The sequence below is a fragment of the Helianthus annuus genome, chromosome 17 (assembly GCF_002127325.2).
Source record: "Helianthus annuus cultivar XRQ/B chromosome 17, HanXRQr2.0-SUNRISE, whole genome shotgun sequence".
Lineage (NCBI taxonomy): Eukaryota > Viridiplantae > Streptophyta > Magnoliopsida > Asterales > Asteraceae > Helianthus > Helianthus annuus.
The window spans coordinates 128,597,259-128,610,470 of record NC_035449.2 but is presented as its reverse complement, the minus strand read 5'-3'; the positions used below and the strand labels follow the sequence as shown (position 1 = coordinate 128,610,470).

General features: G+C 34.7%; 1 protein-coding gene and 1 long non-coding RNA gene across 2 annotated transcripts; both read right to left on the bottom strand.

Annotated features, from left to right (window-relative positions):
• Positions 1-4,054: 4,054 nt before the first annotated feature.
• LOC110923391 lies at positions 4,055-4,346 on the bottom strand. Its single transcript, XR_002584045.2, has 2 exons — positions 4,263-4,346; positions 4,055-4,134 (listed from the first exon to the last, which is right to left on the bottom strand). It is a non-coding gene; the product is annotated as an uncharacterized LOC110923391 (long non-coding RNA).
• A 6,613-nt stretch (positions 4,347-10,959) lies between these two features.
• Positions 10,960-12,704, bottom strand: LOC110925823. Its single transcript, XM_022169650.2, has 2 exons — positions 12,068-12,704; positions 10,960-11,509 (listed from the first exon to the last, which is right to left on the bottom strand). The coding sequence occupies exons 1-2, from the start codon at positions 12,642-12,644 to the stop codon at positions 11,118-11,120; spliced, it is 969 nt and encodes a 322-aa protein (XP_022025342.1). The 5' UTR covers positions 12,645-12,704; the 3' UTR covers positions 10,960-11,117.
• Positions 12,705-13,212: the final 508 nt, after the last annotated feature.

The window sequence follows — 13,212 nt, the reverse complement described above, 5'->3', positions numbered from 1 at the left end:
CGATTGGATCCTCAAATCACAAGAACCAAGCTACAGTGGATCGGATGGGGCTTTGAATCGGATGGTGATCCAAGAGTTGACACACTATCAAACAAAACGAAGTGATTAGGATTGGATGGCAATCCGTTCGGATTTCCGTTCGATACTTGGACTTTAAAAATTGAATGAACAATGTGTCGAGGATCGGATGGCGATTCGTTTGAATTGCAATCCGACACTTGGTACAAAATTCACTTCGATCGGATGAGACTTTGGATCGGATGGTTATCCGATTGGTGAGTATTCATATGAACAGCAACAACAACCTTCATCATTTTCGGACAGAAAATTCATGATTTCTCACAAACTGTTTGGAATTTTGCTCTGAAATTTTGTAGGCTTGTGCGATTATGATTTTCGCATATAATATCCAAAAATCAGCCAATTTTAACTGTGAAAGCCATGTTAATTTTGTATTTTTCAGTCCAAAAGTGAAGAAGATAGAAAAATGAAGAAATTTGACAAATCTGGATGAATTGTTGATCTGAATCTGATGAATTCTTGTGCGATTGATCCGTGCAATCGAGCTCCTGCTCTGATACCATATGTAGGATCAGATTTTGACTCCCGAACGATTGCGTATGACACGTGTGACGTGCGGAATCCGTACACGTGCGTGGACCGAACATAAGATCGTAATATAAACTGTGATTCTATTGATAATCTGAAATCATACAAAGCACCGTGAATCACCTCTTGCACTTTCTCTCTCTAGCTCCAAAGCTCTCCAATGGTGAAAATGGCAAAAGTTCTAATCTAACACCTAAGTGTTCTATTTATAGGCCAATGCTTTAATGAGAGTTTTCATTAATTACATAAATGCCACCTTGCCTTTTCCCTAAATATTACAATATATGGTCTTGTTTTCTTCAGTTTCTGCTATGAACTGGATTGACGGAGGCGATAAACATTACTACACTAACAGATAGGGCTGTTCAAATTGCTCGGCACTCGACGCTCATTTGATGCTCGCTCGAAAAATGCTCGGAATTTGCTCATTTGATTCATCTTGATTGAAAAAATGCTCGGTTCGTATCGGTTCGGTTTGTAAACAAACCGGGCACGAGCAAAGATCCGCTCAGCTCGGTTCGGCTCGGTTGGCTCAATTTATATATATATATATATATATATACACTAGTCGCGCGATGCAGCGAGAAGCATATCACTTAGGTTGGTGAGTTTAGGGCTATGTACGGGGCGGCTCAGTTTTGAGCCACTTCAACTAATTTGATCACTTGGAGGTTCAAGTTATGGAGATAAGGTGTTAAAATAAAATCGGATGTCGTGTCCCCCTTAAAGTGATTCAAGAATGAAACTATTCACATAGCATGTCACTTCATCTTGGTTGCTTGTTGACGTAACAAGTAAAGGTACGTGACCTAGTAACCATTTTGTTGATGTGGTTCAAGATAATGACTTGTAGATGCAAATGCGATTGCTATGTTATGTTACCTTGGTTGTCTATATCATAGACGCCCATGACATAATACATGTTCGTAACTTGTTGGCTAAGATTTTTGTAACTTGGAACAAATATTTTTTTCACAAATTTTCAAGCGTTTGGACTTCCTAACAACTTGTCGAGAAACATACCTTGAATTTAGAAAACAAAGTTTCGAGAAACCTCCCTTCATAGATATTTAGTTTTATTCGCTGCACGACTTGGTGAATAAAACTATCAAACAGATTTTTTTTTGGCTATCCCATTTTCTTTCTTTTTATTTATCTCCTAAATCTATTTTGATTTACATGCAATAAACCTGTTGTCGTCGTTTCCTCTTTGACTGCACTCAGTCATATTATCACCTCTGCAAACAAGATTTTCTAAAAACTACAAAACTATAATACATCAAACAAGATCAAACAGACTTTATGATCAAAACCATATAGTTGTGTTATATTTATTTACACTCTTATTTAAGTACACCATTCTCAGATCAATCACCAATAAAATTACAAAAAAAAATTATCATTTACAATTTCCTTACACCCTAACAAAAATCACATTTTAAGATAATCATACTAAATCCTATTGCACTAACCCATTAGAATGCAGTTGAGTAGCCTCGTCCATACCGAGTTTGACTCGCCCCTCCTTCCAACAAAGCTCTCCAATCCCTACCCTCACCATCATCCCGTTCACGAAGCACTGTTAGCATACGTTTCGCATTCTCTTGTGCGTGTTCGCTTCCACTCTCCGCCACTTCACGTAGCACCTCAGCCCCTCCTGCCTGAACATGAGTTCCTAATGCAATGACATTTGATGCTTCATGGATAAGATCAACAGCATGCATCCCCAATATATGTACTCCAAGAATCTCACCGGTATCAGGCCTATATAACAACTGCATCATACAAAACCAAAAGCCCATCAACATTCTCTATTTGACTACCAAATGGCCATCGGATGAGCAGTTGGAACAAATATACAAAAAATATATCCATTGTGACCCAACACAACAGTATTCTTATTAATCAATTAATTAATTAATTAACTAATAAAGAAGAAGTTGAGGGAAGAGGCCTTGGCAAGACCCTCCTCTTCATTCTCGGCCAATGCTTTTGTGTTCGCCTTGAAACTCGTCTTTGCAACACTTATTTTGAACTTTTCTTTCTTGGCTTTCTCCTTTGCTTGAGGCTGCACCATTCAGTGACAACAAAATGAAATATAGCATAGATATATTTATTGTGGTAAGAAGTCATTTGTCAAACTAATGACGACCTATTTTGGAGTCTTCATATTCAAAATTTGTTCTTTATTGCATATATTCTGACCATCTTTCCATCCATGTGTCCTTTTTTTTCGCCCTTATCTTCTTCCCATTCACATGATCTATTTTGACTTTTTTAAATTGAAATCTGTGGACCAATTGGTATTTGGTTTCTTAATCAAGTACTTGTATTGAACAACTAAAATCATTGAAACTTACTAATTGAGCCAAATGCTCGTCTTCGTCTTCCGAAACGGTCATGTTTGGTAAACGAAATATATGTGTGGCCGGAAAAGGAGGCTGGTAGAAGTGGTTTGCCGCTGCTGATAACGAATGGAAAAAAATCACAAAATTAGGGCCTCACTTCAGTAATTTTGCGACTTAATCAAGAAATACCTTCTGTAAAATTAGAAAAAAGATGATGCATATATTAAAAAAACTAAAAGATTAGAGTAAAGTCCTATTTGAGTGCTTGTGGTTTGTGCAGTTTAACCATTTGAATCCGCCACCCGATTTTATCCAAAAAAAATCATATTCAGGACAAAAATTTAAGTTTGATAAGTATTGTCAGTTGGAAGTACCTCAAACTAGCTGCTTCACTCTTCATGTTGAGTTCCTTGCCAATAATATCACTTAAATTCGAATTCCCGTCGATCCTAACCCCCTGAAAAATAAAATCTTTATGCGTTTATATTTATGCTTTCACGTTGCATCATTAAGAATATAGAATAACATACCAGACACTCCCCGTATAATCCTCTGCCCAATCTAACTTTAAACGCCTTTTCAAGAAGCTTAGTTGCTAAACTCTGCTGGCTCGCCAAGTAAGCATTTCCACGTGCAACCAAATTCGTGACACTAATCTTCATCAACTGTTAACAAATATGACTTCAGCTAAGACAAGTTACAACCATAAAATAGACACTTAAAACCATATCCTAAGGTCTCCGTTCTCAATGTACTTAACAACCGTTTCCACTCTTTCTTGATCTTCGGAGTTCAACAAACTTGCAGGCCCCTAGTTACCAATATACGTAAACTTGCAAAGAAACTTTATAAAAGATTCTCGAAACAACAATCAAAGCCCTGATTTACTTACATTATTGCGCCTTATTTCTGATAACTTGTCACAAAAATAGTCGTATGCAGCAGAAGAACTGTTCTTCTCCAAATTGACTTGAAGTGAGAGACTGCTGTTACCATCTTGATATAGATGGATATCCGACAGTGTTGTCATCTTATCTAATGACTCAACTGTAAAGTAACTGCATTCCGTATCAACTAACTGTATAGTAGCTCTCTTGCTCTCGTTTCTCATCTTATCTAATGACTCAGCAGCTGCATTCATACCTTCCGCTCTCAGGGATGGGTATTGCTTCAACTCCTAGATATACAAGTGAGACAGACAAACCATTGATTTATGATTTCAAAATGAAATTATATTCATGTTCTCTGTTCAATAGAACCAGAAAAAACAATAGTCCATATACAGAATAGGATCTCGAGACTAACCGAGGTCTCATTAATTGACTTGTGTACCAGATCCTTCAGTACACCATGAACCTGAAGCCAATAAGAAAGAGAAACGAATCAAATCTTATAACTATTATCTCAAAATCAAGATAACATTTTACTATATTATAGACGGCAAAAATAATACATTGAAAAAAAAGATGTACACAAGGTTTACAATCTAGACCAAGCCTTCACCTTCACCTTCTTAATGGTAATGTGAAAGTTTCTGATAATAGTGACAGAGCTTTCAATGTAACCCATAGAAAAGGTGTACAAATGAAATCTGTAAAACAGAGAAACTTCAAACAAACTAACATTCTAAACAAACAAAAGCCGACATCCACAAATCAACATCAAAGTCACTGAAACAAGCTAACATTCAAAACAAACCCTAATTCAAAAAAGCCGAACTTATCATTGAAAATTCTAAATCGTATGTGTTAGGGCTTCAATCGAGCCAATCTGAGCTCGTTTAATGAATCTATGTAAAACATATTCTTAGAAAAAATGAAATTTTTTAATTCGTAACCAAAAACAACGGTAGATCTGTGTCATCACCACCATCTTCCACCCACAACCACCAGGTAATCTCTAATATTACACAGATCCGATTCAAATAACAAAAAAAAAAAGATATGGTAAAAAGAAAGGTACCGAGCGGTCAAACAAGTCGATCTGGTGGCGGATCTAGAGAGATTCATCACTGAGGAAGCGTGGATCTTGAAGCGACCGATAAAGAAACCCTAGAATCGCCTGGAGAAAGGGAGTAGATGGTTAACAAAACTGAAGCAGATATATCGCCTGAGATCACCTCACGCGGCCTCAAGTTTAAAGCAGATACAAACATCTGATTCAAAAACTAAAGGGCACGACCTAAACAAATCAAAGGAGGTTGTCGGACTTACCTCGGGTTGTTGGAACTTGCCTCGACCACTTTTACAGACCACACCATTGTTGGATCTGGTGAGATCTTGCTCATACCACAGGAGGCAAGAAACCCTAAATTGAAAATCATCAGAGAGAGAGAAAGAAGGAGGAACGGCTGGATGAAATGAATTAGGGTTTAGAAAGCGAGTGAAAGAAACATTATATAGGATCCATAAGAGGTAAAACGGGTCAAAGTGATCCGGTTAGGATCCATGCGAGTTCACAGCGTGTTGAAGACAATTTTCAACACCTTTATGCTTAAAATGGTTGTATAATGTGCTTGAAATGCTTGTACAATGGCAAATGACCATTCTTTCCCTTCCTATATGCTTATTAAAGTAGTATATATATATATGTGTGTGTGTGTGTGTGTGTGCGCGCGCGCATGTGTCATTTTTAATGAAATGACTAGAGACCCACATCAATAATATTTGGCCCAAGATCCAAATAGAGCTCATTTAAGTAACTAGAATTGAAATCCAATACCAATAGTCCATTGTCCAATACTTAAATGTAGGGGTGTTCAGAATTCGATTCGGATTCGAAAAATTCGAAATTCAACTCGATTCGAATTCGATTAAAAAAGTTCGAATTCGAGTTGATTCGTATACGAGTCCAGTAATCGAATTAGAATCGAATACGAATCTATGATTTTCAATTCGAATTCAATTTATATATTTTTTAATATATGTATATACACACACATATAACTTCTAAATTTGGCCAAAGTATGAACAATCTCCATAAGTGATAAGTTTATTCTTTATAACATTACCAAACCTATGACAAATAGCACATACGACTTATTTCTAAATTTTTACCTAACTTAAATCGGTATAGTAACTAACCTATCTTATAATTTTTGGTGTTTTAACATATTGATACTTAATTAATTTTGCAGATTATTATATTTTATGTTGAATAAAATTAGTGTGTAGTACTTTTAAAAAATGAAAGTAAAATAATTTATTGTTTAGAGTGAATTTGAATTAAATCGAATTTATTCGAATTCGAGTTTCAAATACTAATTAAATACGAATTCAGGTAAAAAGAATTGGGAAAATTTGATTCGATTAATTCAAAAATTCTTTATTTGATTCGATGAACACCCCTACTTAAATGTCCATTTGAGTAATTGAGTCAAAATTTCAAATATTAAAATGTGAAGCGTTGATCAATACTCAAGTCTCAACCCGCCATTCGATTCAGAAGTACAAGACCCTATCAAAACCTCCATTGGCCATCATTATTCGATTCCTCCATCGCCACTTGCCAAGATGCCAACTCGCCAAGGTTTTGCTTCAATCGGTTCATTCAATTTCAAACTTCCAATAGAACAAGGGTATGTTTCAATCGGTCGATGATTTATCTTCCTGCTTTGTTAATCTCGATAGAACTACTTGAGCGTTTTTGTATTCCTTGTTATTTGTTAAATTTTTACCTGTGTTATATTGGAAAAAACATCAAGGACGAAAACTGCAATTTATTCTAATAACTAGCACTCCCATCGTCACTTTCCTTGTTTGTTCTGCGACGCCCGATACTCGCTCGATGTTCGTTCGAAAAATGATCGGATCAAAAAACGCTCGGGTCGGTTCGGATCGCTTTGTAAGTGAACCGAGCACGAGTAAAGGTCTGATCAGTTCAGCTCGGCTCGTAAACGACCATAGAACCCAAAGATTATGATGTTTCATGTATGAAGTTCTGCAAATGTTTTCTCTACCAGGTTATCTTAGGAAAGAAAGAAGATGTCAAAAGACTCAAAATCAACGTTTTTCCACCATAAAGTTTGGAGTTATTAACCCTTTAAGTACTTCTTAAAGCAGGGAAGGAGTTATGTGAAATTGGAACCAATCTTCCTCCCCTCTTTACGATGTAGGCGGTGACACTTATAGTCAGGAAAAGCGCAAGAGCTATGGTGGCAATGATAGTGATCGTGATGGTAATAGTCACAAGAAAATTGCAAGGGGCGACAGTAGGTCTGGGTTTTCAGGTTTATTGTTCGTAAATGGTTGGGAGAGGTCGAAGCTGGTAATTGTGGTTGGATTTGTCGATGGTAAGCCTGCTGGTAGTGATGGTGGTTGGGATAGAGGAAGGGTTGGAGAAATATATAGAGAGATGAGCATGGACAAAAAGGTGGGGCCTATTAGTATATTAATTGTTTTTTATTTTTTAAGAGATAGTTTAGTCATTTCACACCAAATTAACAATTAACTAGAGCTTAACATCCATCCAAGTCAGAGACCACATATGTTAAGCATTAGGCATCATTGTTATAGTTCTAAAAATATAAGAACCAAACATGCAACTTTTGCAAATCATATATACCATTAATGCACTCAACACATATTATATCATATCATATCATATCATATCATATCATATCATATCATATCATATCATATCATATCATATTATATTATATAGTTGATGAGCAACCATAAATAGTAATTTTAAATAAATGAATAGTAATTATATATATATATATATATATATATATATATAGGTAGAGGATCCTGTAAAAAGTGGGACTTTTGTGAGAAGTGTGAGAAATAATTTGGGAATGACAAGTGTCCTTTATCCTAATTAATTCAAAAGGGTATATTAGTAATTTGACATTTTTATCATTTAATTGATTTCCAAGAATAACTGCCAAAAAAAAAAAACTGCCGATGAGTTTTTTAAGGTTTGAATCGAATTTTGAATTAGGAGAAATTTTAGGAAACATTATACATCTGATTGTTTTATATTCTTCATCATCTTTTAATCGCAACATCTTTTAATCATACATTGTTCATGGCGTGGTGTTTTAAAAAAACTGGAGACATTGACTATGATTCAAGTCATTGTGTTTTATCTGGAGACATTGTTCATGGCGTGGTGTTTTATCTATGACTTGAATCATACATTGTTCATGGCGTGGTGTTTTAAAAAACTGGAGACATTGACTATGATTCAAGTCATGGTATTTTATCTGGAGACATTGTTCATGGCGTGGTGTTTTATCTATGACTTGAATCATAGATGTTTAAACACCACACCATGAACAATGTTTCCAGATAAAACACCATGACATGAATCATAGTCATGGTGTTTTAAAATCTGGGAATGTTTTATATTGATAAAACACCACGCCATGAACAATGTCTCCAGATAAAACATCATGACCTGAATCATAGATGTTTAAAACACTACGCCATGAACAATGTCTCCAGATAAAACACCATGACTTGAATCATAGTCAATTTTATCCAGTTGTTTTAAAACACCACGCCATGAATCTGATTACAGTTCTCTTTATGATAATGTATGACAAATATGTAACCAAAGACCTCCTACAATTAAGGTGAATCATTAATTCCTATATTTAAGGAAAAAGGAGTGAATGTAGGAGTTTTTGGTCGTTTATGATATGGTTACCATATTTCAAACATTGAAAAAGACACTATTGCCCTTCAATTTTACATAAGGCCCCTCTAATTAAAACACAATTTATATTTTTATACCCTATTGATCTCAACCATTAGATCAAATATCCAATGGTTTAAAACACTTTTACCCTTCTTACATTTTAGACACTTTTTACCATATCCCTACCCTATATATATATATATATATATTTGATGAGCAACCATGAATAGTAATTTTAAATTTATAGTAATATATAGTTTTTTTTTCATTTTTTATTATTTTAATATTACAGTATTTTACTATTATATATTATGGGAAAATGTAATGGAATAGTAACCAAGTTTTAAAAGTGTTCTAATTAGGTCACTCGTATTGTTTTTGTGCCAATTAGATAACTTAACATTCAAATCGAGTCATGTCATTTTTTCCATGTGTCAACAAAAAAAATGGAGCATAAGATGTTGGACTCGGATTATTTTAATATATGAAATTATATTTATAAAAACAAAAACACTTTAATTAAATTAAAAATAAAAAAAACAAGTTACAATCCACGTTATCACTCGACATTAGCATCAAATAAAAGGAAAAAAAAAAACAAAAATCCACATCACCACGATTACATATGAAATGGATGAAAAAAAATCCCTTAATTATAATGAAAAATGAACGTTGAGTGACCTGATTTGAACACTTTTAAAACTTGAGTGCCTCGCTAGAACACTTTTAAAACTTGGTTACTATTCTACAAAGTTACCCCTTATTAAATTTATATAACTTAATGGTTTTTTTACTAAAAATTACATGTTTTTGTTTACACAACTATTACATTTAACTTGATTTAAAGTTAAATGTAAACCATTAATACACTTCACATAAATATAAAACAAACAAAAAAAATTTGTATATATTTTATAATTTTGGATCCACCTATCCATTCGATAAGATGCTTGTATCCAAGTGACGTGCACAGTGTCGAACTCAAAATATTTTACAAGGGTGTGGAATATTTTTAAAAATTTTAGGTGCCTAGATATATAATAAAATTCGGGTTGGGTCGGGTCATGTAAAATAAAAGAACATCAAACTAAAATTTATATAATCATTAAAAACACGTCAAACGTTGTTACAAACTAAAATTTATAAAACCATCAATATTCCTTAATTTTCAAGATTATTCACATCAACAAGTTTTGAATTTCAACTTTTCAAACCATATATTAGAATCATATAATCAATAAGAGATTAAGAGACAACAAACTCATCCTATAAAGACTAGAACAACTCAAAAACATCTCAAAACAAATAAAAGTTTAAACATTTTTAATCCATCCTATTATCCCTTGAGTATTGAACTAAATCACATAAACATCAAAATAACAAATAAAACAAAACATGTACCTGTCTAATGGGGCCGGAATTTTGCGATTACAAGCTGTTGGTGGCCGGAATTTTGCGTTCGTCGAATGGGGCTGGTGTCGAAGTCGCTGGCAGTGAGGCAGAGGGAGGGCGGGAGTCGCACAGTGGCATGTCTTGTAGACTGATTTTGTTTAACTAAAATAGTATTTGGGTTGAGCTTGAATTGATATTAACTTATTGGGCTTGATATTTGGTTAGAAGAATGAATACAAGTTTAATTAAAGGGCTAACTTATTTACATAATTTGGTCGGGTTTCAATCTGTGTTCACAATTTTTTTTATATAAATTCCTAACATTTTTTCCTAAGGGGTGCGGACGGAAATTTCCAAAGGGTGCGGTCGGGATTTTTCGTGAAAAATAGCACTAGTTTTTTTTTCAAGGGATAGGGCCGCCCACCCACGCCATAAGATGGGTCCGCCTCTGGACGTACGTGCCCACGTACTCACCATTCCCTCCTTGTGAGAGGCGTGGCCATATGGGAACTGGTGCCTATTCATTGGCAGGGTTGAAGACGACCTAAAATAACTGTGAACATGAAAAACACAATTATATAAATAATAAAAACCTAACAGTATTGTCAAGAAGAAACCTGCATCTTAATCCCAAACATTAGACATAAGGTCGTGAAGAAACCCAACACATAGATATTACGTTACATAACTTGACCGACCACTGCATTATGTTAACAATTATAAATCTTTTTATAGAATAAATAGTTAGCTAACTATATATAACTTCATTTAGTTTGGTATAATTATCTATCTTTCAATTATTCGAAATAACAACAATCATTTGAACTAAAAGAAACAAAATATGACTTTATAAGCACACCTGTACAAAAAAAAATCCATCAATTATACCATTATATCATTGCATTTATACCATTATATATTGCATTTATAAGTACACCACACCACCCAATTTATAATAATAAATAAACAGAAAAGTAAAATTATATTAAAAAATATAAAACATTTCATCCTATATATAATTATTTTTAAAAGTATGCCCTATCACTTAAAAACCCATGATATTTATGGGGCAAAAAACAACTATTTAATAAATATCTAAACCTTTTTCTTAAACATGAAAAATCATGTTTTATTAGCGCCCCCACCGTTAATCATCTCCATATAGTGCTTAAGAGACTCTTGTCTCTGCAACCTCATATCTTCATTAAATTTCTTTATGAACGCTTCAATTCGCCGGTTCAACTCTTCATGACTTGGTGACAAGTATTTCTTCAACTTCTCTCCGGATTGCTGATGGTGATTCTGGTCCTTGAATGTCTCTGATTTCCTCACCATCTTTGTGTTTGTCTTTGACTCGTCAGATGGATGGTTGTGGTGTAGCTTCACGAAGGTGTCCGACTTCCTGAATTGCTTTGTCGTCGTCGTCGGAATGCGACGACCGTCAGTTATCATCTTCCATGTGCTATCCAGCGTCTCGTGCTTCTTCGCTTTTAGCACTCTTAGTGCTCTCGCACCTAAAAATGTTACAATTAAGAATTTAGATTCATTAATGGCTCTGATAACATGTAAAGTTAAAAAAAACATAGATATGAAAGAAAACCCTTCACTCGTAGACTAATAAATACTGATACTATTTTAAATTATAACATAAAGTTATACAAAAATTGGAAAATGTGTTGTAACGATATTTTACGTAACATAATAAACACTGATAATATTATACTAATAAATACTGATACTATTTTAAATTATAACAGAAAGTTATACAAAAATTGGAAAATGTGTTGTAACGATATTTTATGTAACATAATAAACACTGATAATATTATACGTTCCAATATAAATTGTTTAAAAAATGTGTTCTAATGATATTTTATGTAACACTTTATTACAAAACTAGTAATAGTATTACTCGTAGCACGTTGCGACACCGTAAAAACGTACAATAAATTGAATTAATATTTTTAATGAACACGTATTATATTTAATCCGACTTCTTTATAAACAAAATTTTACGTCAAAACATAAAGCAACTGAAAACATACGTAAAAAAACATTATTACAAAATTTACCTTCCGGAACATTTTTCGCCGGTTTCCGATTATGAGCAAATCTAGACGTAACAAGCCGTTTCTGTTCCACCGGAAGATTAACCTCCGGTGGAACTTGAACCGAAGGTTGCCAGACGGATTTCGTTGTAATAAACTCATCTTCAATTTCAACCGCCACCGTCTCAACCTCCAAATCGGTGCATTTACTCTCATACGCCACCGTCACACGCGGCTTAATAATATCATCATAACCAACAGGTGGAGGCTCCATTACACCAAAACTCAAATTAGTTGCAGCCTTAGTTAATTCTGACGGTGGAGGAGCGTAATTAGACTGATTATAGTCGTCATGCTCGTGCCGGTGATTAGGTTGGAAGTGAGTGGAGGCGATTATAGTTATTATGATTCCGTTGACGATTGCGTATAGATATGGAGGCTTCATCCAGGAGTCGATGACGGACCAAATCGAGGGGAGATCATTCACGGCGAAGTTGAATATTAATGGGACCGCTGTTAAGGCTATTGATGCGACTCCGGCGGAGATTAACAGAACTTTCAGGGAGAGGGTCCGTGAGTTGCTTGACGATGACGCCACCATTTTATTTGTGGAGTGTGTGAGAGAGAGAATGCTGTAGTGTTTTGGTTTGGGTTGATTTGGTGTGCAAATGGAAAGATTTGCAAAGAGTTTATATAGTCGAAGATATTTATGTATTAGCCCTTGGAGTTTATGGTTTTTATCCTATTAGGTCCTCCGGTTGACGTGGTTGTTTATATTAGGGTTATTGAATTTTATCACCCCTAACTATTGGCTATTGGCTATTGGCCACTGTCATCCCCAAGTATCACTTTGACGCCCACCACCCCCCACTTAACACTTAGGGTATGTTTGGCAAAAGTAGCTGGTGGCTAGTAGCTGTAAGCTGGAAGCTGGTAGCTGTTGGCTGGAAGCTGCTAGCTAGTAGCTGTAGCTTTTTAGATATATTTGGTGTTTGGTAGAGTAGCTGTAGCTTTTAATAAAATATATAAAATGACCAAAATGGACATACCTAAAAATTTAGAAAGTTGGTGCCTTAAAAAATTCCTTATTTTTAGTGGTTAAAATAGTCATTTTTCCTTAAAAGCTTGTAGCTCCTTCTAAACGCTACTAGTAGTAGCGTTCAACCAAA